Source organism: Tyto alba, unplaced genomic scaffold, assembly GCF_018691265.1.
Source record: "Tyto alba isolate M040663 unplaced genomic scaffold, T.alba_DEE_v4.0 Super-Scaffold_23, whole genome shotgun sequence".
NCBI classification, from domain to species: Eukaryota; Metazoa; Chordata; class Aves; order Strigiformes; family Tytonidae; genus Tyto; species Tyto alba.
Window position 1 is genome coordinate 25,027,132 of NW_024881297.1, and position 26,405 is coordinate 25,053,536.

The 26,405-nt window shown below is 37.9% G+C and overlaps 1 protein-coding gene across 2 annotated transcripts in view; it reads right to left on the reverse strand.

Moving 5' to 3' along the window:
- Positions 1-26,405, reverse strand: part of EGF (epidermal growth factor) — a 61,350-nt gene that overhangs the window by 23,219 nt on the left and 11,726 nt on the right. For both annotated transcript variants that reach the window (XM_032997832.2, XM_032997830.2), the window contains exons 3-14: positions 24,523-24,722; positions 23,354-23,535; positions 20,091-20,321; positions 19,133-19,335; positions 14,502-14,627; positions 13,379-13,501; positions 10,790-10,912; positions 9,491-9,616; positions 8,389-8,525; positions 6,289-6,437; positions 4,535-4,639; positions 2,601-2,824 (exon numbers count right to left, since the gene is read on the reverse strand). In XM_032997832.2, coding sequence (XP_032853723.2) covers positions 2,601-2,824; positions 4,535-4,639; positions 6,289-6,437; positions 8,389-8,525; positions 9,491-9,616; positions 10,790-10,912; positions 13,379-13,501; positions 14,502-14,627; positions 19,133-19,335; positions 20,091-20,321; positions 23,354-23,535; positions 24,523-24,722 — 1,929 coding nt within the window. The remainder of the gene's footprint in view (positions 1-2,600; positions 2,825-4,534; positions 4,640-6,288; positions 6,438-8,388; positions 8,526-9,490; positions 9,617-10,789; positions 10,913-13,378; positions 13,502-14,501; positions 14,628-19,132; positions 19,336-20,090; positions 20,322-23,353; positions 23,536-24,522; positions 24,723-26,405) is intronic.

A 26,405-nucleotide genomic window follows, 5' to 3' on the forward strand; every position in this document is an offset into this window, starting at 1 on the left:
ATTTCCTTTTTAGCATAACATTATCTGCACTAGAAAAACTCAGATCTCTAGTCTGGCAGAAGCTCAGCAATTCATAATCCAAAGGACACTTTCATATATAAGGGCAGACATACTTATAAAGATATTTGCAAAATGTTTCTGACTCTTAGTATCTCTGTCATAATAGAAAATTGTCATTAGTCCATATGGGACTATGCATTCTTTCTATACATTTAGACATCTCCTGCTTCCAAGATAGCCTTTGGGCAAGCTTTCTGCAATGGAAGGTGAGAACATATACTATTCTTCCATGGATGTTCACCTGGTTTCAGAGTGGGGGCTTCCTGGCTGAAGGAGGTTTGCTTGGTCCTGATCCTTACTCACAGTCTGAATATGCACCTCACTTCATACTACTGCAGCCTGAGCCACTCTGAAAGGTATGTTTGGAGGCACGTGATTTTATGATCTGTGGTTTTGGTTTTTGATGTAGAAATCAACTGAGTGATGTTTAATTTCAGTAATGAAACTGGGATCCCAAAAGCTATTAGTTTAAAAAAATTTAAAAAAAAAAAAAAATCAAAGCCAAGCAAACAAAACAACAAATAAATTAGAACCTTAGTACATGTTGCTATATCTTAAATACACATCACAAATAAACTGAAAAAAACACATCTATATAAGAAAATTTCTAAGAGACGGTTTAAGTGTTCTTAAATTGAAGAGCATATTGTTATTCTGTTAGCACTTCACCACCTCCACTGAACCATGCTTAATCACTGAGTGTGGTTCTTAGTTTTCTTTCCATGAAATTTGAGCAACTAGACAAGGTCTAGATACTGTCCCCATCCAAACATTACTCACAATTTTAGGATCTATAGCATGCACTATCAACAAACAACACCCTGCTTTGCCCAGCAATTCCTTAATCTCTTAATTTACTAATACATTAAGAATTAGAAATAGAAGTGTAGTGTCATTAATGGAGATAGCTGGAACAGAAGAATAAATAATCACATGAACCCCTTCTGTAACAGTGCAAACCCGACCCATTGTATAAACAAAAGGAGTGGTTATGTTGTTCACTGCCTTGGGAAGGTGCTTACAGGCTGTTTTACTTACAGTTGAAAATGGGGTGAGCAGAAATAATTTTATCTATTTTGCATGCAGCTGTACTGGATGAATTCTCAGTACAGGGACACAAGAGGGAGCTGCTGTAATAAAAAAAATTATGTTACAGCAGAACGCCTGTGAAGAGGTGCCACTTTCCTGCCTTCCAGTGTACAGCTGTGCAAGAACAGAAGCTGAATTCTGGTCTCACTAACAGAATTAGCAAAACGTCAGGATATCAAATCTCTCCACCTGTCTAAATTTATACCTCTACAGGTCGGCACTTTGACACCTATAGAAAGAAGTGAAAGAGATGATGTCCTTCCACCTCCAAACAGCCATATCATTGCTCCAAGCCTACCTCCTTTCCCATACCCTGTGATTCTCCAGCGCTCCTAGCTCTCATTCTCTGTTTTTCTCCCCATAAGACACTGTTTCATTCCTCGTGGAGAAACAAAGTGAAACTTTCAACAGGCTTCAAGGTCCTCCTTTGCAGATCAGTTGCAAGATGGAGCATACAGCAGAATACATGCAGCAGGGGAAAATAAAGGAATGTTGGGAAGTCACTCTGCTCAGGGCTTTTGATGCCTTATGAACTGGAGAACACTGCTCCCTCCAAGACCTCACTCTGGTCTCCTTCAAACAAGGGGGAGGGCATCAGGCTTCAGAGATAAACACAAGCCTTCCCAGAGCACAGCCTAGAACAGCAGCTGCTTGACAGGGTAACTGTAAAGTCTTTAGCCATGGCAGTCATGGTACTGAGCCAAGAATTCTCATTCTGTCCATGTTTTCTATACACACCTACAAAATGGTCCCCAGAGAGATATCACGCACAAATGGAATTGTCCTCTCCAGAAACTTATTTGCCATGTACGACATTCTTAAACACATGGTTTTCTTTAGAAGTGGGACCACATCAGTTCCTCATTGCTAATACTTCTATTCCCTTGCTCCAGAACAACACAATTACATGTCAAACAATAGAAATCTCAACCATAACAAATACCAGTATATTGCATAAATAATTTTTCCATTCAGTGTCTATTGTGTATTTAGAACCATCCCAGTGTTCAACACTGTGCAGATGCAGGATTGTTGCTCAAGGATCTTGATGACCAATATACCCATCTTAATATCCAGCTTACATTGGTATAACTCACTGGTGCAATAAACACAACAAAACATGAATTACAGTGAGCAGCCATTCATGGAACAAGCAAACCACATTTTTAAGTTTTTCCTTATTTTCGTTTTTATGTGAAGGCACCGAAGTTCTCTGTGCAATGCAGAGTGGCTGATTCATAAAAGCAGAGAGTGTTAAAAGTGTTCTTTTGATAAAATGAATAAATAAAAGTCAACTGGGTGACAGAGTGAGGAAATAAGCAATGCCATTATCCTCAACATAGAGTTGCAGGGGATATACAGCCACTGGCTGGTAATTCACATGCACATATGCAAATACACATGCACACTGACAAAGAGCAGTAGGTAATTATCAAACCCCAAAGCCTCACCTACATCATTCTGTGCAAGAATTCGACGACCAGAACCATCCAGGTTTGCACTCTCAACCACAGACTGCTTAGCATCACACCAGTACACCTTGTTGGCTAAGTAGTCAAGAGCTATTCCACTGGGCCACACCAGACCAGTGCTGGCTATAAGCTGGCGATCGATGCCTTCTAATGAAGAGCTGTCAATCCGGGGATTGACCCCCATGTCAGTCCAGAATAATCTCCTTTAGAAAACAAAATGCATACAGGAAGTCAGTAAGTAAATATTTGTCCTCCTCTCCATGGAGTTCTTTCAAAGCAAAAAGATCAGATCAGGGCAATACAGCCCTGAGGCACATGAGAAAAAAGTGCACGCTTCAAGCAGATATATTGGCTGCTGATCTTTTCACTCTTGCCATAAGACTCCAGATGATTACACTGGGACTTATGCAAAATCTCCACTCTGTTCATTGCCACAAAACCTTCGAAAAACAACTCCTGCCTTTGCTAACTGCCAACTCTTCATATCTGCTTTTCGCATTTGCCATGTGACTGCTGATAGATGATGTTTAGAAAACCCAGACAACAAAAAACAATGCATTAGTCAGCCCCTTGTCTAAACAAGGGTGTAACAATGCACAAATGGAACCAAAATTACCCACCACCCAGGGAAAGCAAGAAAGAGTCCTCAGGTTTCTTGGTTTTGAAAAATAAATCTGTATCAGGCCCAGCTTCTTTTCTTCTTTTAATAAAATGATGATTCTCAGGGTCTCCCTCTCGAGTCCTGAGTGCATACTGGTTTTCAATGAACAGACAGTGCTAGATGGCAGCTCAAAATGGGGATAGACAAAACCACAAATTACTTCCAAAGTTTGGACTCCAGTCTTCCCTGGCATCAGCTACCTCTGTCAGGTTTACTGAAATAATCCACAGATTCACTTAGATTTATTTACATGAGCAGTTTAGCTGTAGCAAATGCAGGGATCAGTATTTTCAATAGCCTTAATCATGTCTCAGATCCCTTTCTAATACAGACTTTACAATTATGGACATTGCTATAATGTCTGTTACTCTTTTCACCATTAACTTTCTAATAAAAAAGGTTTTAGTCATGTTCCCCCTTCCTTTCCCCTTGTAGTCTTTGTGCTTACCAGTAGTTCTAATCAGCAATCCCCCTGAATCTACCTGTTCTTAAAAGATTTCCTGCAAAATGTCTCTATCACTCTCAACCTGTACTGAAAAATGCTTTCAGATCTTTTACATCTAGAGTGAAGCTAACAAAACACCACCCCCAACTCTGCTTCATTTATCAGTACTTAGTTATAGCAGGATATGAGCATTTAAAAAAAAAAAAAATCAACAGATTTTAAATCATCCTACTACAGGCATATTGACTGAAATCTATGGGGCTTTGCCATTGATTAAAATGGCCAGAATTTCATAAAGAGTTTAAACATCCAAAACTCCCATCATCATCTCACCACTAGATAAGAAGATATAAGGTGTATTTAAATCATCAAATCTCCACAACAATAGATCTGGTTTAGTTTCCTCAGAAACTGAAACATGGACAAAAAAAAATTCTTTGTGAACACCACAGGTTAAAAGTGACTACCTTCTTCATACTAATAGATATGGAACTATCAAATTACATAGTGTGGTGCTTACAACTGTCAGGGTGACTTCAGTTGCTCTTGCTTTTCTTTAGCTTAAACTGCATACCAAATATTTAATGCTTCTGGTATTTTTTAAAATCTATATGAGAAATTAACATCTCCTAACTCACAAAAGAAACCCAGCAATAAAATATTGCAGTTCACACAACTCTGCAAGGCAATGACTACCCTAACATGAGACTAATGCACTTTTTGATTGCCAAAAGGGCAAGGCTGGCATGCTCATTTTTAAAAGCCTCCCCAAGAATTATACACTTAACCATGTTTATCACTCCTTACTTAGCAAATGGGTGAATGGCAATCCCTCGGGGCTGGGAGATATCCTCCCAGATGATCATTTCTCTTTGCATTCCATTCAGATTGCTCCTTTCGATGCATGCCTTCCTGCAACACACAAGGCACTGTTAGGTCCTCCCTGCTATCTTTTTAATTACCTTCTCAGGCAGAACGTACTAAGTTTTTGCATTGATTTAGATTAGCCTAGAACTGTAATAAATAACTTCACAATGACAGGAAATAATCTTGCTGATGTGGGATGTCTAGTTGTTTTATCAACAAGTAATTCATGTTATGGCCTCATTATCTGGTTCAGGTCATGATTATAAAATACCTGCTGCTATGCCAGAGACATGAAGTTCTCCTTTCTTGGGCAAATAATGACTTGGAAGTATGATTGCTAACAGATAAATGTTAACTTTAAAGGGATTCAGGAGGAAAACAAGCTCCTAACTGAATGGCATTATCAAATGTATACAGATTTTTTTTTTAAATAGTACTTTTACATAGCATTTTTCATCCAGAAATTGCTAAGCATTTTACATATACCTATGTTACAGGAAAGAATGAAGCTCACGTCCTCATGATCACTCATAAAATCAAGTCAAGAAAAGTCAAGGAAAAGTCAAGTATAGAATCTACACTGCCAGTCTCCTAATCTAACATTTTCCCAGAAAATTGTACTTACTGCTACAAACTTCAGCTTGCCAAATACCAGCCTCTACCTGAAAGCAAGCCTACAGACTTTCATGCCTATCTGAACCTGCAAAGAAAGGCCACACAAAGATGGAAGGAGAAATACATTTGTGGAAATGTGGAATACAAACAGGTAAATGCAGTGAGTAAGAAGGAGGGGACAGATTTAAATTCACAGCTTCACCCTTGACTCTTGTTTGAGTCAAGCACCACAGTTTCCCATTTCAGAAGAAACACTGGCATATTTGTACAGGAGAACAATCGTGTAGACATGATTGTACCTGATAGCAAGGAAGCGGACTAGTAGCATATTTAAAAGGGAGATGGATAGTGATCTGAACATTGAAAACCACTTTTCATTAACTAATAAAATATGGGTCATGCCAAAACATCATTACTGCTCTTTAAGGAGTCTTCATTATGTGTTCTGACCTGATACTGCCTTTTCACCAAGGGTCAATTTTGTTTCTCCCTGAATGTAAATTTAGGTATCAGCTGAAATGTGAAGTCATATTGTTTGACAGTGGTCATTCCTATTGTATCAGAGATAATTGACAAAGACTCTCCATTAGCTTACAGGGGCACAATTGTATCTGTCAACAATGCTGACTTCTGCCCAAGATGTACTCAGTGCAGTAATACTCATTATTTATATATATGTGTGTGTATGTGTGTGTATATATAAAAAGATATACCTATATATATACACACATGCAGTGTATGTATATAAATAAAAGTGTATACATATATATTCACACACATGTGTGCACATACATATATGTATATATGCAGTACATGCTTTAGATTCCTTGAAACTGAGTCCAAACCATTGCTTCTTGGAAAGACAAAGATAAAAATACAATAGCAGACTCAAAGTGAACTTTCAGCATTTCAGTTTTAAAGAACCTTCCAACTGTATATACTTGAGATTACAGCTACCCAATCAGAATGCGAAGCATTACTGAATTTAGAGTGGTATCTCAGCTATTCCTGCACCACCAGTCATTTATTCCAAATATTTTATGGCATGCTTCAACATAAATGCACTATGGAACATGTACCCTCTGTCTGTCCAATACAATTTACGGTTAATCCAGTCCACAGCAAGGCCTTCGGGTATATCTATAGCTTCATGAATAACTTTTTCACGATTTGAACCATCCAGATTAGCTCGTTCTATCCATTTCAAGGCAGTGTGGGCAAAGTAAATCTGTGAAGAAATAACAGATGAGGTGTTATTAGTTCCCATCTCACTTTCTGCTCTATTTCCCTTGTCTAATAGTTCCCCTTCTGAAATAATATTTTAATCTTGAAAGTTCCCTGCACTGCTTATTCACAAAAAGCTGAACAGGTAACCTGTGATCCCTGATCAAATAAAAAGGCACTTATCCTTCAACCAGGATGACTTCCACAGGCAGCTTGTGCTTAGCTGTAAAACCTGACTGCCCTATATACAGCCCTCTGAATATCCTGTGGTTTTGTTTCAGCAAGAGCTACCTCACATGAAGCACAGCTGAGGAAGCAAAAGTAGGAACACGCAGAAAGAATCATGTTAACACTTCACTGTTTATTTTAAAAAGGGAGGAGTAGGGATAAGAAAGTGGTAGTGTATGTGTGTCAAGGAGCTGGGAAGGGAAAAGGAGTTTCATAATTTACTTCTATTTGTTTCCTCTGTCATCCTGCACTTATCTCGATTTTTTACCAGGTGTCTCTTGTGTCAGGCTCTAACAATTCCAGAAGAGGCTTCCCTGTTTTGGGTCAAAATAAAAGTTCTCTGCTGGTGGGAAAACTAGGCTTATGTTTTCCAAGGATGAAGAAAAAAATTTTTTCTTGTATGTGACACCCAGATGGAGCCAAACTCTGTATGGCAGAACTATGCGCAAAGCAATGCTGAGGCTTTCTTTGCAAGTGGCAACAACAAAACAAGTAACTTGGTTGTGACACCAACCATGAGGCCAAACAAAGCAGGAGGGAGGCCTCTAGCATTAAACCAGTGAAATTCAATTACCATGGGAGCACAGAGAGATGCTGAGCTAATTTACCTTGCAACGAGCGCGCACACCCAGTGCCACCAGCGTGGCTGATTTACGTTCGGTGCAGCGCAGAACAACTGCTAAGGGCCCTATTTCAGGAGCAAGTGGCAATGTTCCAGCAGTGCCTGAAATGATGCTACTGTAATGTAGATCTGGTAACATTTACATTCATTTTGCTGTGTCCATCCAGGCCTTGAGATGTTTCCAGCAACTTAACTGAGCTCCTCATCAGCTTTCACTGTACCATCCAGTATCTTTTTGTAACACTGTGTAAATAAGTCTCACCATGGGAAAAAAATAACTATCCGCCACAGAAGGTTTAGCAAAGCACAGCTGAATTCCTATTCTTCCCAACTCGGCAAGCAAGGAGTAAGGCACTGGGATGTGGCCACACAAACAGCTCTTCATGTAGAGAAGACTTCCATTTCTGACAGCAATATCTTGTAATATGAGGAATACCTTTCATAAGAGCAATAAACCCTGTGAGTGTTCAGTGGTTATGTTCAATAATGACAGGACATGGGAAGTAATTCCTGTTAAGATTATTCCTACATTTAGTAGGGATCGTGGGATGTAGCTGTATAGAAAAAAAGATACTGTTGCTTTTACAACTATCCAGTGGGGAAAAAAAACAAAAAACAAAACAAAACAAAACAAAAAAAACCAACCAAACAACAACAAAAAAAAAAAAAAACAAACAAACAAAAAACCCCAACCAAACAAAAAAAACAACCAAAAAAAACAACAACAACCAAAACAAAAAAAAAAAAAAACACAAAACCAAACACAATATATTTCCAGATAACAGTGCTGAAAACTTAAGGGAGAAAGTTATCAATCATACAAAAGTTCTTTGAAATTGAAATCACACCTGAAGTGAATTTAGAAATCCATATTCTCTGTGAATTAGCCATGTCAATGTACAAAGCACATTCAATCAGTAAATAAAGAATTAAACTCTTCAACTAGTGTTTGGCATCCTGTACCAGCTGTGCTCCTGGACAGGCAATAGCATGAGCAGTGCAACGTGCAGTCTGGGTCACTGACAGCAGAAAGGATAAGGCACATGGAAGCCCAATCCATTTGTCCTTGCAACACTTCAAAATCCTCTCATTTTTAATGCCTTACCTTATTTTCCACCGGGTCAGAGTCCAGTGCTAAGACTATTCCCATCTGCCAGTCAAGTAAACTTACATAATCTGTTCCATCAAAACTGATCTGGCGGATATCTTGGCCATTTGCAAATAACAAAAATGGCTTAGGACCTGTTGATGAAAATTTGCACATACTTTAATGCCACCAGGGTCAAATTGAACTCTAGCCTGCATTAGTACCTAGTTAACACTTTGTGCAACAGTAGGAGACAAAATGAGGAACAGGAGCACAAAGAAATGAAAGTCCTTGTCCAATATTTCACTTACCTCAGAAATCAAAGATAAATGTGAATATAGATTTTCATCATCAGTGCCTTGCCCCAAATTTGTGATAAAGGCAGTCACTAGCCCTTTCTGCATTTCACACTGTGACTTAGCCGCAAGACAATATTCCCTCTGCATTTCATAGCATCACCATAAATGCCAGAATGCTGGACTTTTGCACATGACAAGCCTTTCACAGGAAAAGCAAGAAAAATGCTGTCCTCCAAAAAATAAAACTTTTACTTTATTCCCAAAACAAATCACAAACTTCTCCTTCCTCTTCTCTCTCATGTAACTGTTTATACCTTGCTGCTCTCCGGGGTGTGCCCTCGTCAGAGAAAACAGAAGGGTCTGGAATCCAAACATGCACATCAAATACCTGGGCTTCCTGAGGACAGTGGGGGAGAAATATCCTTGCGGGGAAGGTCCTTCAACAGACTATTCCCTGCCTTGTTCTCCAAATGTAAACATCTCAACCCCAATTCTATAACGCTGGGCAGAAACTACACCCACGTTAATATGAAGGCACAAAAACCTGAATACTGCAGATAGGACTCCACAGTACAGGAGCCCAGAGTGAAATGCAGAAGTTGGACAATGGACTGAATCTTCTGTGATGGAGACTGAACCATATACTGGTGCTTGTTCTGGTATATTTCCAAAATAGGTTATTTTTCCAAACAAGTAATACATCCCAGGTTTCACAAAGTAGTCTAAAACCAGTGCAAAAATAGATCCCAGTTATGCAATCCACTTTAAAGGACTCTAAAATGTTTTTGCTTCCATTGGCAGAAATATGCAGGCATACTGACCTATGGCAGTGCAGTGTTTTCTGTCTCGCTGAAGCTTATATCCGGGAAAACAAGCACACTCCCAGGAAGACGGGCTTAAAGAAGAACATATCTGGCTACAGCCACCATTATCTGGAGATGTACAACCTTAAACAGAGCATTTCAAAAATTTAACTTTGTCATTCTAAGAAAAAAAAAATACAACAAAATCAGAGGCATAAGCAAGAGAACGATTCGCTCTGCTTAGGATTTCTATAGTGCAAAGCATCTCAGTGATTGACAGATTTACTGAAAGGCCTCCTGCTGAAAGCAGAAGCCTAGTGAAGCAAAAACAAAGTAGTAGTAACTTCTTCCAGAGTTTTTCCTGAAAATTCACAACACGAGGTGGGGAGGTAGGATATATATGAAGAGGGCTTCCATGTTTATCCCATGCAAATCACCCCATCTACAACAGAGTAACAGATTTTTATCAGACTCTGCAGTAAATTAATGCTATTCTCCCCCCAGAAGTTAATTAGGTTAGGATGGTGAATTGATACTTTCTAGTACAACAAACCAAGATTTCATACAAAAAGAAGCTATTCTTTTTTCTTGGGGCTGTACAGTGGCTATAGCCTCAATGCCAAGTTAAGCTTGCTCAGTGGAGTGTCCCTAGCAAAACAGCAAAACTGACTGAATGTATGTATACCGTACAGTCCACAATATGTAAGGGATGTAAATGGGGAAGGAGATTTTTCAAGGTGAAAGGCTGGCTTTAACGGAGCTAACTTGATCCTTAAGACTGAAATGCTACAGTTGAAAATCTAAAGTCCCCTGAATTTAAAAAGCTTACTGGAATGGGGATTGACAGATTAGTGGGTGTAGCAGCTTCAAATATTCTGACTGCAAAAATTCCATTTGTGGGTAATCAGATGAAATTACTGTAAGTTACAGTGACTCTGAACCTTGGTTGCACGATGCCAATAAAGTCATCTTCAGATTTCACCCAAGCCCTTGTTTTTTACCTATATTTCTCCTCAAATATAAATTTCAGACGTCTCCTGAAAAAAAAACATCTGGGAGATGCCTTGACCTGTGCTGACAACAAAAGAATTTGGCATGCAAACACTGGATGTTGCTGCTAAGAAACATCTATTAAAAAATTAAGATGAATATTGTTCATCTCAGCACTCAAAGCACCTGACATTCCATTGCCTCCTACCCTGTACAGTTATTTACAGCTGTGCAGAATGAGTGTAGAATGCCTTCATTCACTTCTGGCTTTCAGTACCAAGAATAAAGAGATTGGTAGTCACTACAGCTAGAAAAGGTGTTACTTACCTGTGCATGCTTTGCCATCCTCTCTGAGTAAAGATCCTTCTGGACAAAAGCAAACAGGCCCTTTAGATGTTTGAAGGCAACCATAGCTACATTCGGTGTCATTACTTGCACAGGAAATTAGCTCTACAGTAATTTAAAGAAGAAAAAAATTCTTAAATTATAATAAAAAATTTTATTAAACTCCTCAAAAGAAATGTTAACACTTTCTTAATTAGCAAAAGAAAAAGGAAAAAAAAAAGAAAAAATAAAAAAGTCTTTTGTTGAGAGTACACCACCTGTGGTCATTCTGGTGTTTGTTTTGGTTTTTTCCAATTTTTCTTCCCCACCCTCTCCTAATTATAGCACAGGAGAAAGCCAAAATCTCTGAGTCCTGAAGCCATTATACTGATAAGCTTTAAATTTTCCAAAATTGTATGAAGATGCATTATCAAAATAGAAATAATTTAGCAAACTTTCTTTTTTACACTTCAGTAAAAATAGATCAGATCTGGAAAACTACAAGGAAGTTATACCGAAAAAGTAAGTATAAAACACAAAGAGAATGAGGAAAAACTACTTTCCTACTATGCTGAGGGTAACAGAGCTAGAATCAATGAAAACAGATGAACCTTCCAGAAAAAAAGCTATGTTCCTTAGTGGCAATTTTTTAATTTTTGTAGGGGTAAAACCATCTAAAGAGTTGGCAACAGCGTTCCTTTACTTTTTGTTATAATTGTTAGAGTGCCAACATTTTTTTGAGTTTTTCTTTAATGCAATTTCACAGGATATGCTCCTTCTACCTTGCGTATTGCAGTGCTGCATCTCTTTATGCCAATCCTAGTGCCATATGGCAACACCCGCTGGAAGACCAGAACTAATGCAAGTTTCCCACAGCTGCTTCTTTGAATCAGCTGTGTACACTGGCTGAAATGGTGCATAGCTGTTGCAAATATTGCTATTCCAAGGCAAACGCATCCTGGACTGGATCCAGGTGGTCAAGAAACTGATCTCGTGTTTCTTTCTGACCAGAGTTTGTGGTTTTAGACGAAGAGCTTCGTAAAAGACTTTGAGGACAAAACATCAAAATATCTGGCCAGCATGTGGACTTCTCACCTTGCCTCTGTCTCTCTCAAGTTGTGTAGCTGGTGACATATCTGCCTTGTGCTGCAGTAGTTAAGCAGTTATACTGTCCATGCTGCATCCCTAACCTGTGTTAGAAAAACATTATTTTCTATCTAATTTAAGCCACTCAAAAAGTAGGCATGTAGTTCAAGCTAGTCATCCAGAGTAGGACTGAGTGTCTAAGTGTTGTTTTGGACAGAAAAGGATAGCCCACCTCCCCATAGCCTCTGGCTGCAGGTCTCCCATAGTTCTGTCACATCTGGCTGCCTTCTGCAGCTGTCACACACACCCAGGCCCCCCATCTTTGGGTCACTGAATCCTGCTCCTGGTTCCCTCTTAATAAAGAGGGGGAAATGACTCTTGAAAGTCTACAATAGACAGACTGTCTGCTAGAGTCTGTTCGGCTCTACGGCTACATTTACTCTCCAGTAGTGATATCTAAAATACCCTATGTCCTGATCCTGCCATGATCCAGACTGAACTCATTGGTGGGCACTGGTGCTTCCACTTGGGTCATATACCAATGTTTTATTTCCATGGAAACAAGATAGAAGGATCTTTGTCTATGTTTCACTTCATTATGAAATAGAAAAGTGACTAGGACTATCTCAAGACCTCAAAACTTAGATGTGCTTCACATTTTAATTTCTAGACTTACTTTAGAAAGGCTTAATTCATTTGTAGGCTGAATACGCACAGTGCTGCATAAAGGGAGAAAAAAAACCCTTCACCTTTGACTCTCACTGTGACTAAAATATGGTCCTTGAAGCTTATTGACAGACAGATCTTTATATTTTCCCTCTGCTTCTCTATGTTCTCTGTATTAAGTTTATTCACATTTGTCCAGTTTCAGAGAGATTCCTGTTTTACGTACCTATGTTCTCTCAGGCATACTACTTATACATAATTTATTTAATAAAAGGAAAAACAAACAAACAAACAAACAAAAAACCAAAAACCCACAAGTGCAGCAGATCCCCAGAATAAACAACTTTATGAGTACTTCTGTCTTATTTGTTGTGAATAGATGCACATGAATTTAAATTCATTAATGTCATGCACATTAGCAATGCTATCAACCCTTATCTGAAGAGAAAAAAGATGATGCTGTAAGCTGCTCATTCAGAGACTGCAAATTCTTATGCAGGACAGCCAGAGTAAGCCAAATTCAGAGACCACATTTAAAAAGATATAACTACTTATCCACCTGGAATGTGTCACAGAGCCTCATCTGAGCAAAGAGGTCTCTCTGGAGACCTCTTTTTTTTTCCCACTCCTGAAGAGGCTCATACCTGATTACTCACATGTAACTTACACTTCCTTAAACATGACATCTGAATTTGGTTCACTTGGTTTAAGCTGATCCTACTTACATAATCAGGGATTGGAAGTGAGTAATGTAATACATAAAACTTTCAGCAATTCCAGTGTTAAATACGGACTCTCTTCAATGACACTCAAAGCATTTTATGTGTTACTGCTACTTACCGTGACATGTTTTCCTATCAGGCAGCAGAACGAAACCTCTCGGGCAGGTGCAGTAATAGGAACCAGGGATGTTCACACAGCCCAAAGTACAGCCGTGATTCCAGAAGCCACATTCATTGATATCTGCCAAAAGAAGCATTTTCTGTGTCAGAATAACATCATCAACCACTGTTAGGGAATTAGATTAATCAAACAAACCAACAGTCTTCAAGAAGTATCTCTTTTTCCCATTGATTTTAGAAATATATGTTGGTCCTAATAAATGATAAAAAAGGCGATTTTGCAGACCTTATTCAAAAATGCTTTAAAAACCTTCTAGCAAAACCTACTCAGGCTTCACGTGTCCAGCATAGGCGCCTAGAGTATGTTCAAAAGTATGTCTTCCCATACAGATTCCAGTGCCAGTTAAATCCTGTGTGCACCCAAAAAATTTACATTAGACACTTTCTTCAGACAAAAATTCTTTTCAAAAATTTGGCTCCAAAATGACTTAAGTAAAATTCTCAAAACACAGAGTGGTTTAGAAGTTGAAATTCAGAAAGCAGTCCTGGTGAATTTCCTGAGACCTGGATGGCTGCTGCTCAGGCAGGTCTGTAAATCCTAGGAATTTCGATGCCTTTGTCTTCTCAAATCTGGTCATGTAGTGAAAAAGATGCTTCTAAAAGTGATATGTTAACTATTCTTAATAATAATGTTAGATTTTTATTAAAACAATTCAGAATAAAGCATTCAGAAACTTGCCAAGAATTTGAGTCTTTTTGAAAGTGGTCTTAAGACAGACATCTTGTTGCAGGATTTTTCAATGTTTCACCTTTGGTGATATATCTGTTTTAATTTTTATTTAAAAATTAAATAAGCACCCATAAACATGTCTACTAATCTTAAGCTCCTTTAACTACTCAGGCTAAAACCAAAATTTCTTGCAAGAATAGCACTTGTGACACTTTCATAGGTCTCCTTTTAGACTATTTCAAAACCTGTGAGGAGACAAAACTAAAATGACACAACTGGACTTTTTAAGACCTCAGAGTGGCTTTTCATACTCAAGATATGCATAAAGTAAAAGAACAGAAGAATTTTTTCATTTGATGGAATAAAGCTGACAGGAGATTCACATAATTACCTTCACAAAACTGTTTATTTCGACTTAAAATAAAGCCACTAGAACATTTACACCGATGAGTCCTTGAGTCTGGCCTGCAGACTCTTCTTCTGCACTTTTCTTTGTTCAAATCGCAGGTTCCTTCTTCTGGAAAAACAAATATAGTGTAAGTATAACAGAGATCTTACCATATCAACCTTCATGGAAAGATTACTTTGAACAAAGATGCTCTGTGATGTGTCTTCTCAGCAGCTACTTCTTATTAATAGAAAATAACTTCTATTGGTAAAATCAGGCCCAAAAGTCACTATAAAAATTAAAGTATTTGGAAGGCTAAGAGTAGGGATGTGCAAATGATCTAGCTCCATGTCAGAACAAGCAGATCTAGAGATAGCCTGAAGTAGGGGATGGTTTGGTTTGGGCGCATACCTATAGCGACTACAAAAGGGAAAACCCTGTGTAGCAGCCTTCATATGCCACCAGTGCTGCACAGTATTATTTGTTAATAGGCTCTGTAAAACACTTAGAAAGAAGAGAGCAGCAGAGAGAGAAAACACACACACAAAAAGAAGAGAGATTAAGAAGAGAGAGAGAGTATATGAGGACTGGAAGTTATTAGCACAAAGCAGTGCTCAAGTCTCACATTATTTAACAAAACAAAACAAAAAAAAACTTGACAAATTACGATGACCATATGTTTCATTTGGACAAAAAGTATTGGCATAGTATAGAACATCTTGTACTGGAGTGGATCCTGGTTTCTGACTATGAGAAATACAAATCTTGAAGTCAGATTTAAAACTCAGAATGTTTCTGATGTCCAACAAGGTATGCTTAAAGTTTCTGTTTCTTCAAAGGTAGCAGAAAAAAGTACCCTATCGATCCCCAGAAGCCTTCCTACTTCACAGAAAAAGGCAAACCAGGTATTCAAGTATCTTTTTCATGGGAAGGATTTGCAGAGCCTCGTGCCTGTGCTCAGCTATCTTTTAGAGCTGGTACTTTTGCAGATACGCAACACCCATGGTTTTATTTTTGTCTCCCAAACTATTATTTTTGTTTTAATCTTCCTAATCTTCTTCTGGGGTTGTTTGCCCCTTTCCCAAGATAAGAATAGGTGAAATGCTGCTGCCAGTGACTGTGGCTATGCAGCCACCCACACACAGCACTGTCTTTGCCACGTGCTGTCTGTGTAACATATAAGAAACCATGGGCTCATACAGGCAAAGAAGTTTGTATATGGAAAACTTTCTTGTGCTATTTCCAGTTCACCCTCTAAATTCCAAGACATGGAAATCAGCACAATATTTAAGTTTGACATTTAGTCTTCTGCTAGCCACAACAGAGAAAATGCCAGCCATTTGGTACAATGATAGATCACCTCTATAATGGACACAATTTCCAGACAGACACTTCAGTTTGGCTGAAATCATCAACATTGCACTTCATTGCATCAAACTGATTAATTCCTCTCTAACAAAAGTTGTATCACTAAATGAAAAATTATGAATGGATGACTAAATGGATATTATCTAAGCTATTAAGCTTGTTATCTTTGAGACACTTGAATTTTACATAGTTTTAGCTGAGCCTGTCTTTTTGTAGAACTAGTTTTGAATTGGACCCTTAATCTTTGCCCCTACTGCAACTGAATCAGAAACATACAGTAGTGGCTTGTCTAATTTCCAAATACAGAACTCATTAAAATAACAAAAGTGCAAGAACGTGTAATCAAAAAACAATACATAAAAGAAAACAAGACCACATTCAAGGGTGCATCTTATGCTTATCACTGACTTTTTGCCCCTTTCTTGTACAATTATTGGTCTAATGAGACCTAAGGCACCTGGGAACTACAGGAGAAATAACAGAAGCAATAATTTTGCCATCTGGGCAATCTCAAGAAGAAATAATTTTTTAACTGAATAATTATTAGAATTCAATATTGTCAGATCAATATGTAAAAAAAATTAACCACATTTCAAAACTTGAAGTGAATGGTGACTAAATTATGAATCACACAGTGTTTAAGGTAATCTTTTCCAGAATAACAACCATTATGAAGCATGATTTTTAGTTTCTTTGGGTTTTGTGGGTTTTTTGCCTCCCATCACCTCTCTTGTATGGAAATGGGTGTTCTCAGAAAATAGCCTGACACTGTTATCTTACACTGGAGAGAAACATAATTCCTCCAAAAAAATATCCTGAGTATCATTAATCTGTCAGAGAAGATACTTTAAAAAAAATCCAGAGACAGTCTTTGAGATTTTAAGGTAATTAAGTGTGAAGAACATTCCATCAGGCATTTATGAATACACATACTGTCATCAAATCTACAGTTAGCTGTTAAAGAGAGTGGAGGTAAGTTAGAGGCCATCTTCCAGATATAGCAAACCTGTAGCTGAATTAATACTATTCTCTGCACTTACTGGCTCTGACCAATTCAGGAAGGACTTTTGAAAGAGCAAGGAAAGAGGGGACATGAGAATTTTACATAGTAAAGTAAATAATCAAATCATGTCAGTTGAGCACTTCTCACCATGTCCCTTTTCATCTGAAGGAACACACTTACTATCTACTTTAAATAAGGGCTGATAATTCACAGCTGACACTACATTGCACCGTACGCTTTTTCTTAGCTTGTACAGAGCATCCAATTAGTCTAGGTATGCTTTTATCTCCAGGTTTCTCTGTTGTAAGATCAACTATAAATTCCATTTGTACTCCAGGCTCATTAGTCCTCCTTTCATCCCAGTTCTTGCACTGGATAAGCCAAGCAATGTACACACAAAGTCCAAAAGGTTGATCTGGATTCAGCCTGTTAAGCTTCTTTCTACTCCATCACTCCCCAGACATTTTTACAAGAAGGTATTTGGAGTAATAAAAAAAAAGGCCTACTGCTGACAACACTTACTGTCATACAAAAAATTTGCTAAATATGTTAGAAATATGGGGTTATATAGTGCAAGGCATTTAAGAACACTGGTAGTTTATTCATTAATAAAGGTGAAAAGAGAAACACCAGAAAGCAGCATGTTCTGGTGGAAGTAGAGTTAATCTTCTGAGGGAAGAATAAAAGCTAAGTGCCTATAGTCAATGAAATTATGCTACGCACTCCTGTGGAAAGGACACAAGTAACACAACCAATAGCCCCTGATGTTCAAGAGACCACTTTCATGTACTATTTTTCCTGGCAATTGTTTCTTCCTCTCCATCTTCATACATAGGCAGACATGGTGACAGACATCCAAGGAAGCCTCATGAGACCTTCTAAAACTCATTGTAACATCCCTGAGATGTGTGGAGATACCACGGTCTGCACCGCAGATGTATCCTTCCCCTAGTTACTCTGTGTGAGAGAACCAAAGGTATCAGCTGAAAAAAAGTGCTTCTATTTGCCATGGTGACTGTTTTCCTTGAAGAATGCGCAGAACGGGTAATGTCTCTAAATATAGGCTTCCTGTGTTTACAAGTATAAGCTTGATTTCCAGGAACAATCTCTCTTCTGCACCTCAACAGTCCTTTGCACCGCGAACAAAGCATTTGAAAGGGAAATTTCCCTTGAAGATTTTGATTTTCCCACTCAGACAAGGCTTCAGGAAGGAGAGGCAGCATGGTACCATATAAAGATGTTGGTTGGCATGAAGACAGACAACGCTTATTTTATAGTAAATATTTAGAAATGGTTCAAGAGAGATATTTACGGTTTTATTTTTGCTCATACAAAACCCCATTACTTTCTCCTCATGTCTTTATACCACCTACACACCTCTGGGAACCCATAGCCATCTTCCCTTGGCAGTTCTGCAACCACTGCTCAACACACAAACGCCTCCATGCTGTTTGCTCTGTTGTTCATATCCAAGCAAAACTGGTGACAAAAGCTGTTCCATTAAAGCAAGAACAATCTATGTCTGCTTTCCAGAGAGCAGAGAACAAGATGTTATGTCTCCTGGACACCCTCCACCTCCTACTGCCTCAGCAGGAATCCTCAAGGAGGGTGAGCAATCCATAGTCAACTACTTTCATTTTCTGATCCACAGTGAAAGGCAGTGATGTGAACACCTCATACTGTAGGCTGCAATTGATATTAATTAGAGACCGAATTTCATAGTTATTATGGCAACTTCAAGTCTGTCTAAAACAGGTTGGCTCTCAATCCAGCTATTTCACAACAAAGCTGAGACATCCACAGTATCACTTGTAAGACATACTATGCACTTAAAATCTTTCAGTGCCATAATAATCAGAGGTGTTCAGATGCACATTAGAATAAAACTTCCAGAGGGAGCAGACATTTGATGAAGATAATTTACATGGAATATTAAAAAGCTGTATGCTTTCTGCATTTAGCAGAAAAGTATAAAAACCTCTTTGAGTAAACAAAGGGAAGAGAAGAAGAAAGTCACATTTATCTGCGCGTGTATTCAACTTAATGAAGTGAGCAGTTCATGCTCAGTACAATTCCAGACTGATACTCCAGCTGGAGTTACACACCCCAAGTAGCACTGTGGATCACTGAAGTTAAAGGAAAACTTTTTCCTTGACTTCACCAAGGTGTGGAATTTTGCCAAAGAAAAATATTACTGTGAAAAATCAGAGTGTATTACATTATTATTCTCACACATACAACTGTATCATTACAGTTTACTTACCAAAATCCTGAGAATCTGTTCTTCCACCTGGCTGTTTAAATGGATGTACCACTTTTATCTCCACTGGTGGAAAAAATGATGGCTTCAGGCTAATTGTGACTACAACTTTTCCAGTATATTTGTTGGCTCTCCATATCATACCAGATTTCAACTCTGAATAGTACAGGTGCTCAGCAAAGAGCGACATACCAAGCAATTGATGTCTACAACAAAGAGAAGATAACACAAAGTGGCACATTATCTGATCCCTACATATTTACTGACTCATACGTTTTCTGAGCATGTAGTTCAGTTGTGTTCACTGCAAATAACCTTTCTTTGTATTCTTATGTATATCTTATATTATATTATATATATGAGAATCAGATGATGTACCAGAGTAATGACCAAATAATCCAGCACCCAGAATCCTGCAGATTTGCAAGAAATAAATGCAAAATGGGTAACCTGTTGGATAGGACAGTTCTCACCACATCTGCTGATGTTTGCTGGAGAGCCTGAGCCCAGGCCCAAGCCTCCCTGTCCAGCAGCTAAGGAGGACAACAGGTGTAGAGGAGGCTAGGAAAGAGCTGTTCTAGCTCAGTTTCTTGAGCACATCTCGGACACCTGAGCTCAGCAACCATGACCTTGGACAAATCATTTAATTTCTGCTTTTGGCTTCTTTATCTGCAGAAAAAGGCCATGAATAAACACTCAGAGAGGATTTCTAAAGTAGTTGTCATTAGCTAAAAGCTTGGAAGATGGAGGGTACTGAGTGGCAGTATTATCCTTACAGCAGTGACTTTTTTCCATTTTCCTATCAGTAGTTTTAGATTTACAGTTACAGACCACTTGCACTACACTTTATACTCCTTATTGGGTTATGAACTGACAAAATAAAAGGGAAAATGAGGAAGAGAGCTTAACTGCATCCCCAGGAAATGAGGGGTTTATTTCTGGCAAGCGCAGGAAAACTCACCGAACAGAATTTTTGATCAAACGAACAGCTCCGCCATCATAGTTGCACGATCCAATATGGGAAATCTCTTTCCCATGGTCATGTTGGATCCAGTAGAGCCTTGTGTCAATCAAATCTAATGAGATAGCCTTTATTTTTTCTGTTGTTCTTAAAACATTTCTCACATCACTTCCAAGGAGGGACATTTGGTGTATGCTGGAAACTGCACCATCTGAAGACCAAAATAATAGCCTGTAGGCAAGAGAGGCATGTTTTGAAAAAAAAAAAAAAAAAAAAAAAAGAAGAAAAACAACCCCACACACACATTTGAAAGATCACATCACTACTACATGTTCCTTGTTTAGTTGCTCCTGTATACAGAATTTTTCAGTCTCACCATAGTGCTTTCAGAACCAAAACTAATAATAAAGCAAGGGACTTCCTTAATATATACCCACCTATTTCAGGGGAGCCCCATATACATCTCCCCTTAACATAGATCTATTAAGAATGGAAATCATTTTTGACAACAAAGCACTGTCTGTTTAACAGAAGGAATATTACCACTAATGGTTTGTTACAGTTGTTTTCTTATTTTAATATATATGTTTCTATCAGAGACTGTATGACTCTCTTCAGGAAGCAATGAGATACTAGAAATTTCTCTCATGTAGGTCAAGCAAGAATCAGTGTAGCTTAACCACAAAACACTATTGTCTGTCTCTCTGCTTTGTTAGGCCATGCAGTCAGAGAAGGAAACTGGAATAACCTCTGAAATCTAGGGGGAACTCCTGCAAACTTGGGGAAAAGCACATCTTTGAGAGAGATCTGCATTCCTTCTTCCTCTGGGGAGAAATCTATCTCAAGAAAATCTAGATGAACACATCATTTAAGTGTTTAACTTAAAAATACCATTTCTATTATTGTTCTCATTTCTTTCTACCTTCCTGCTGGTTATAGGACCCAAACTATGCTGTTATTAAATTAAGACACAGTCAAAATACAACTCCAATACTCAAAACAGTTATGCACTGAAACTATTTATGTATCAAGTTATTAATGGATCAGAACCCGGATTTACCAGTGTGAATAAGGTTAACAACAGATCTTCCAAAATAGCAAGTTATCCCTCATTCACGTATATTTTATTTTTGAATGTTTGGGTTCAGGTTCTTTGCTTGGGTTTCTTTTGCACAAAAATTCCAAGAAGCATCAGCATTTTGCCTTGTCTTCAAAAAACTGCAGAATTTATATGTGCAAAAAAACATATCATAAAGCCAGCATTATTATATTTATGTTAATAATTTGGTAAAGGGCCCAAAATGGATTAGATCTCACTGACAAGGTACTAAACTAAACTAGCAGGTAGAACCAGTCCCTACCTTACAGCTTTTCCTCACTGTTACATAGTCTACAGTTATCATAGGTTATTAACATATAGGTGCAAGCATTTCCAGAAGGACAGCCCAATTTTATACCGACATTTTAAAACACCTTATTTCTATAGCATCTGTCATTTAAGAAACATCACCACTCTGGAAGCTTGGACAACTTCTTTGATTCACTTTTTACAGATAAGGAAACTAAGAAATGAAGTGGCTATAGTCTCTATGCACAACTTTTGCAAAGCAGTGTAGGGACAGGATATGATATGAACAAACAGGAGGACAGAATAAGAATGAAGATTAGAAACTGGCTTGAGTAATTGCCAGCTTTTATTGTATTTGCTCTCTACTTTTCTTTAGTCTTAATCCTTGTTTTTTGGCATTCCTATACACCATTAAAAAAAAAAATCTATTTTACAGCAATTGTTATAGTATTACTGCTAAAACAATCTGATCACTGTTAATATCCAGACACATCTTTTGAGAAAAACTCATTAGGGTATCACATTGACCTTCATTACCTAAGAGTTGCACACATTTGAATGAAGATACTTTTAATATCAGATTTACTTCATGTTTATGCCTGTGCACATAAACATATTGGTGGTTTTAATTCACTTAATAAAAATAGACCCCTCAGAGTTTTCATACATGCAAATTGCCATAGGGCATAGAAACTATATTAGACTTATTGGAGTCTACTTTCTTTACAGTTTAGTACTGACTTACTGGCCTCCCTGTAAGCACATGAGTACAGCTTTTATGCATGGTGAATCACACCTAGGTGAATATACACACTTGGGTCTCCCCAGTCTTTCACATAAGTTCAGCAAACATACCCCTATAATGCCCTTTGTAACATGTGTTTCAATGGCATTTGGACGTGGGTTTGAGGACTTGTGAATATTTCCAAGATTGGTAAGTATACTAGATTCAAAAGCAATTCAGAAAAAAAACAAAACAAACAAACAAACAAAAAAAAACTACATAAGCTGATGTTCAGGCCTTTAAATCCTACCCAATTGACAAGACTCCGAAGAATACTAGTAATGCTACTAACATTAGAAGTTTGGTTTATGTATAAATGTACTAATAAAGGACACATATGCCTTAATTTTAAAATAGTTTCATAGACTGCTGAGCAACTTTACTGCAAATCAAAAGTGGCAACAAAAACATGCTTTTGCTGTACAAAACAAAATCATCTCCAAGTCTCTTCAAGCTTTTATTTTTGTAATTTTAATGGAAGAGGTTTATGTGTGAAGAGAAATTAGCATGAAGAGACCACGATGATAATTCATACTGACAACTTCTGAGGAGGTCAAATCTCTTATGTTCGCATGGTTCTCAGTGTAAATGATTGAATCTGAAAGAAGCATCTTTTTGAAGGCCAAATTACTAGTGACACAAAGTAGCAACAGTAGATTCAGAACCAACATTCATAGCAACTGACAGACAAGCAAAACAGGAACAAAACTAAATTTAGACCTTTTTTCAGAAAACATACCGATTTATATTCTAAGTGTGCCAGGTTTGGAGAACAAGGTAATCCCAGCATTCACAGGTATCTTTCTCCTTGTTGCTTCAATCCTCCTTTCTGCTGCCCTGAAACTTTGCTGTCTTTGAGAAAGGACCAGCAATGCCTCTTTTTTCTCAGCTCTCCTCTCAGTCTGCATTAGACTTTGGTGGGATTTTCTCATGCACTTCTCTATTTATCTCTTATATGCTTATTAAACTCTTATTCTCTTTTGTGAAAGATCAAGGAGTTATTGAACTACAGATAATACTCTGTGCACAGACTAGCTCAACAGCCTATAAATCACAATCTTTGCATAAACCACAAGTATTTTGCATGTTTTGAGTCCATTTCAATTAAATTACTAACCTAGTTAAAATTACCTTTGCTCAGCATCAATGGTAATCCTTGTGGGATGACCAGCATCTCTTAGAAGTACACGGCGTTTCTTCCCATTCATGTCTGTTGCTTCTATGGTTGCTTTCTGTCTATTGGCCCAGAGAATGTCTTGACTTACCCAGTCAACAGCAAATCCTGAAATGCCTTTTTCTATGTAACATAGTCTCTGTAAACAAACAAACAAAAAAAAATTCACAACAACAAGCATCCTACTGATTACCCTAAAGTTGACTTTCAATATAGGGAATAAAGTTGCAGCCTGGAGCTTCTCATTTCATTTCTTTGCCTGCTTCATTTTCTGTCAGACCTGTAGATATTTCTCTTTCTTATTCTTTAATCACTTTCATTTGTTCTTTGTACTTACACACACCCTTTCTGAATTGAGTGACTCCCTGTGAAAGGGGAAACTGTTCTCCATGAGAAATACACAGGACTAATCTTTTAGTTACAACTTCTTGCATTTGGCATACTATGAAGCACCCAGACCTGTGCTGTTAGGAATGAAAGACTTCCTAACACACTGTTGCTGGACCTTGATCCTTAAAATACATCAGTGAAGACTCCACATGGGTACAGAAACACTGGCAATCTTTCTCAAACAAAAGAAGGCTCTCACAGCATTAAAGTTCAGCCACAACAGCCCGTCTGCCCTTCTTAATCAGCCAGATGCAGTGAACTGCACAGCTTTTTCTGAACAAAGGATGAAAGTGCTAAAAGAAGCATTTATGCAACCATAGAAACCAATAAAAGGTTTGAGAAAAAAATAGTAGGAATTCAAGAACATTCTTCTCATACCATTTGTGCCAATTTGAGTTACATTAATCTGGAAGACAAACTTTCATAATGCCAGGGATTAATTAAAAACTGATAGAAACATTACTGTCTTCAAAGCTTTAGTTTGTCTGAATTTCCTCTCCTTCAATTTTTAACTTCCCTTCACTGGATCCACAGCAAATACTAAATGAACTGCAAATGCCGGTAAAACAGTCTAGACTCAGGACCATAACTATCATGACAGCAAAAAACTACTAAATAATTCTGAAGTGCTAATCAATGAACAGGAATGGCAGAATTGTACCTACAGAGCAGGTTGCTTCCATAGAAGGTTTTATGCCCATTAACTTGGAAAATTCCAGAGAACTTATGAATTTACCTCTCGTTTTGTGCCATTTAGGTGAATTCTTTGAAGCAGTCGCCTTTCAGAATCTACCCAATACACTTTCTCTTCTGTATAATGAAAATCCATAAGTGTTGACCGACCAATATCAGCCACCAATCTTTCATGATTGGTCCCTTCAGTGTCAATTCTAAAGATGGCATTTCCATGGCTAAAAAGTAAGAATGGTGCAGGGTCTGGCATGGAGAAAACAAAAAGAGACAAATTAATAGATAAGCATTGCATTTTTGCTGCATTAAGATCTCATCAGTACTATACTAGCCAAATAGAAAGTTCAGGATCTAACCATCTCTCTTATCTTAATTATAACTTTCTACACACATCACAGAGAACCAAGAAGATATAAACGGAATGGTCCTTTCACATTTAATGCTGGAAATTAGGTCAAAAACTGAGTCATGAAACTGAGTTTGCAGTGTTTTTTACCAGTAATCCCAAATTCTACAGCCTAGTTGGAGGTCAAAAGAACCATTTCATACATGCCAACAGAGGTTGGAATAATGTTATGCCATGGATGCATCTCCAAGTTGAAGATCATTTCCAACTAATATGCTGCAGCAAGAATTTACCACAGAGTTGGTCTGGACTCTCACTTCAACTACCCAAACAGGGAAATAAAAGATTCCAAGACAGAGCAAGGGAAGAAACTAGAGATTGTGGATATTTCTTGTGATGCACATCTTAAGGAAGCCAAACATCCTGTACATAAAAATTCTACAGCTCAACAGCAACAACTCTTTCCAGATAAAAACTGCATTCGTATTGATTGCAGGGTGAAAGTGTCAGTAACTTAGCATAAAATATGTTAAAATTAAAGGCATTCCAATTATGCCCCAAACTCTATAAATTCAATTAAGGTTGAAAGTGATGAGCAACTAGGATGGTCCAAAGAGTCTTAATGCAGCCTTAAAACCAGGTGATAAATAGGGAAGTACAATTAGTAGGACATAACGTTTAAGGCTGCAGATTACACTACCCCAGTTTTATCAAGTCCTCTCTGTTATTGTTAGGGTATCTCCAGAGGGCAGGGTTAGGATTGCCCAAGGAACTTTAACTGCATTTCCAAACCACAATGGTTTTTCATTTAGGCAATTTAAATATTATGGATGTCTATCAAGTGTGTAGCAGACGAAAGGAGGTTTTATGTAATCAGTCATGTCTTCATTTTAAAAATAAATAAGGGCTTTTTTCCTAATTAAAAAAAAAAAAAAAAAAGGTGGGGGGTGGGGGTATAGACCCTAGTCTTTAATTTGCCAGTAAAACAACATTCAAAGAATAAAGATCATTGTGGTGGTAATGGTGGGGATATATAACATGATTGCCTGAAACAACAGATCATGGTATGTAAGTAATGCTCTAACCAAGTGACTTTGAAAAACAGTTATTGATATAGATACAACAGAATGACAGATTACAAGCCCATCTAATCACTTGTTGAATTGATCTTTCTGCAGTGCAGAAGCAGCTCTCCATTTATCAGGGATGGATGTCATCAAAGATGTACTATCATCAGTTTTCTTGCACACATACTTTTGAAAATTAAACTGGTTTTCTTGACCAATTTTGTAATATTTTTTTAAAAATATCTTTATTAGTAGCATGAAACTTGAGGCTTTTAACTCAACAGTCATCACTTCTACAAATTTTAGGCAGATGCTCTACCTTCATCAGGCTTGCAAGGTTGTTTGATTCAACCCCTTTCACAGCAGAGGAATGAGACTGATTTTGAATTCTCCCAAGTGAAGGAAGTTCTGACAAGCACCCAAGATGTAGTTTTCTTCTGTTCACAAGGAAGACAATCGGCACTCTGTTTTTATACCAACAGACTGGTTTGTATCTCAAGTTTTCAGGCTATCACC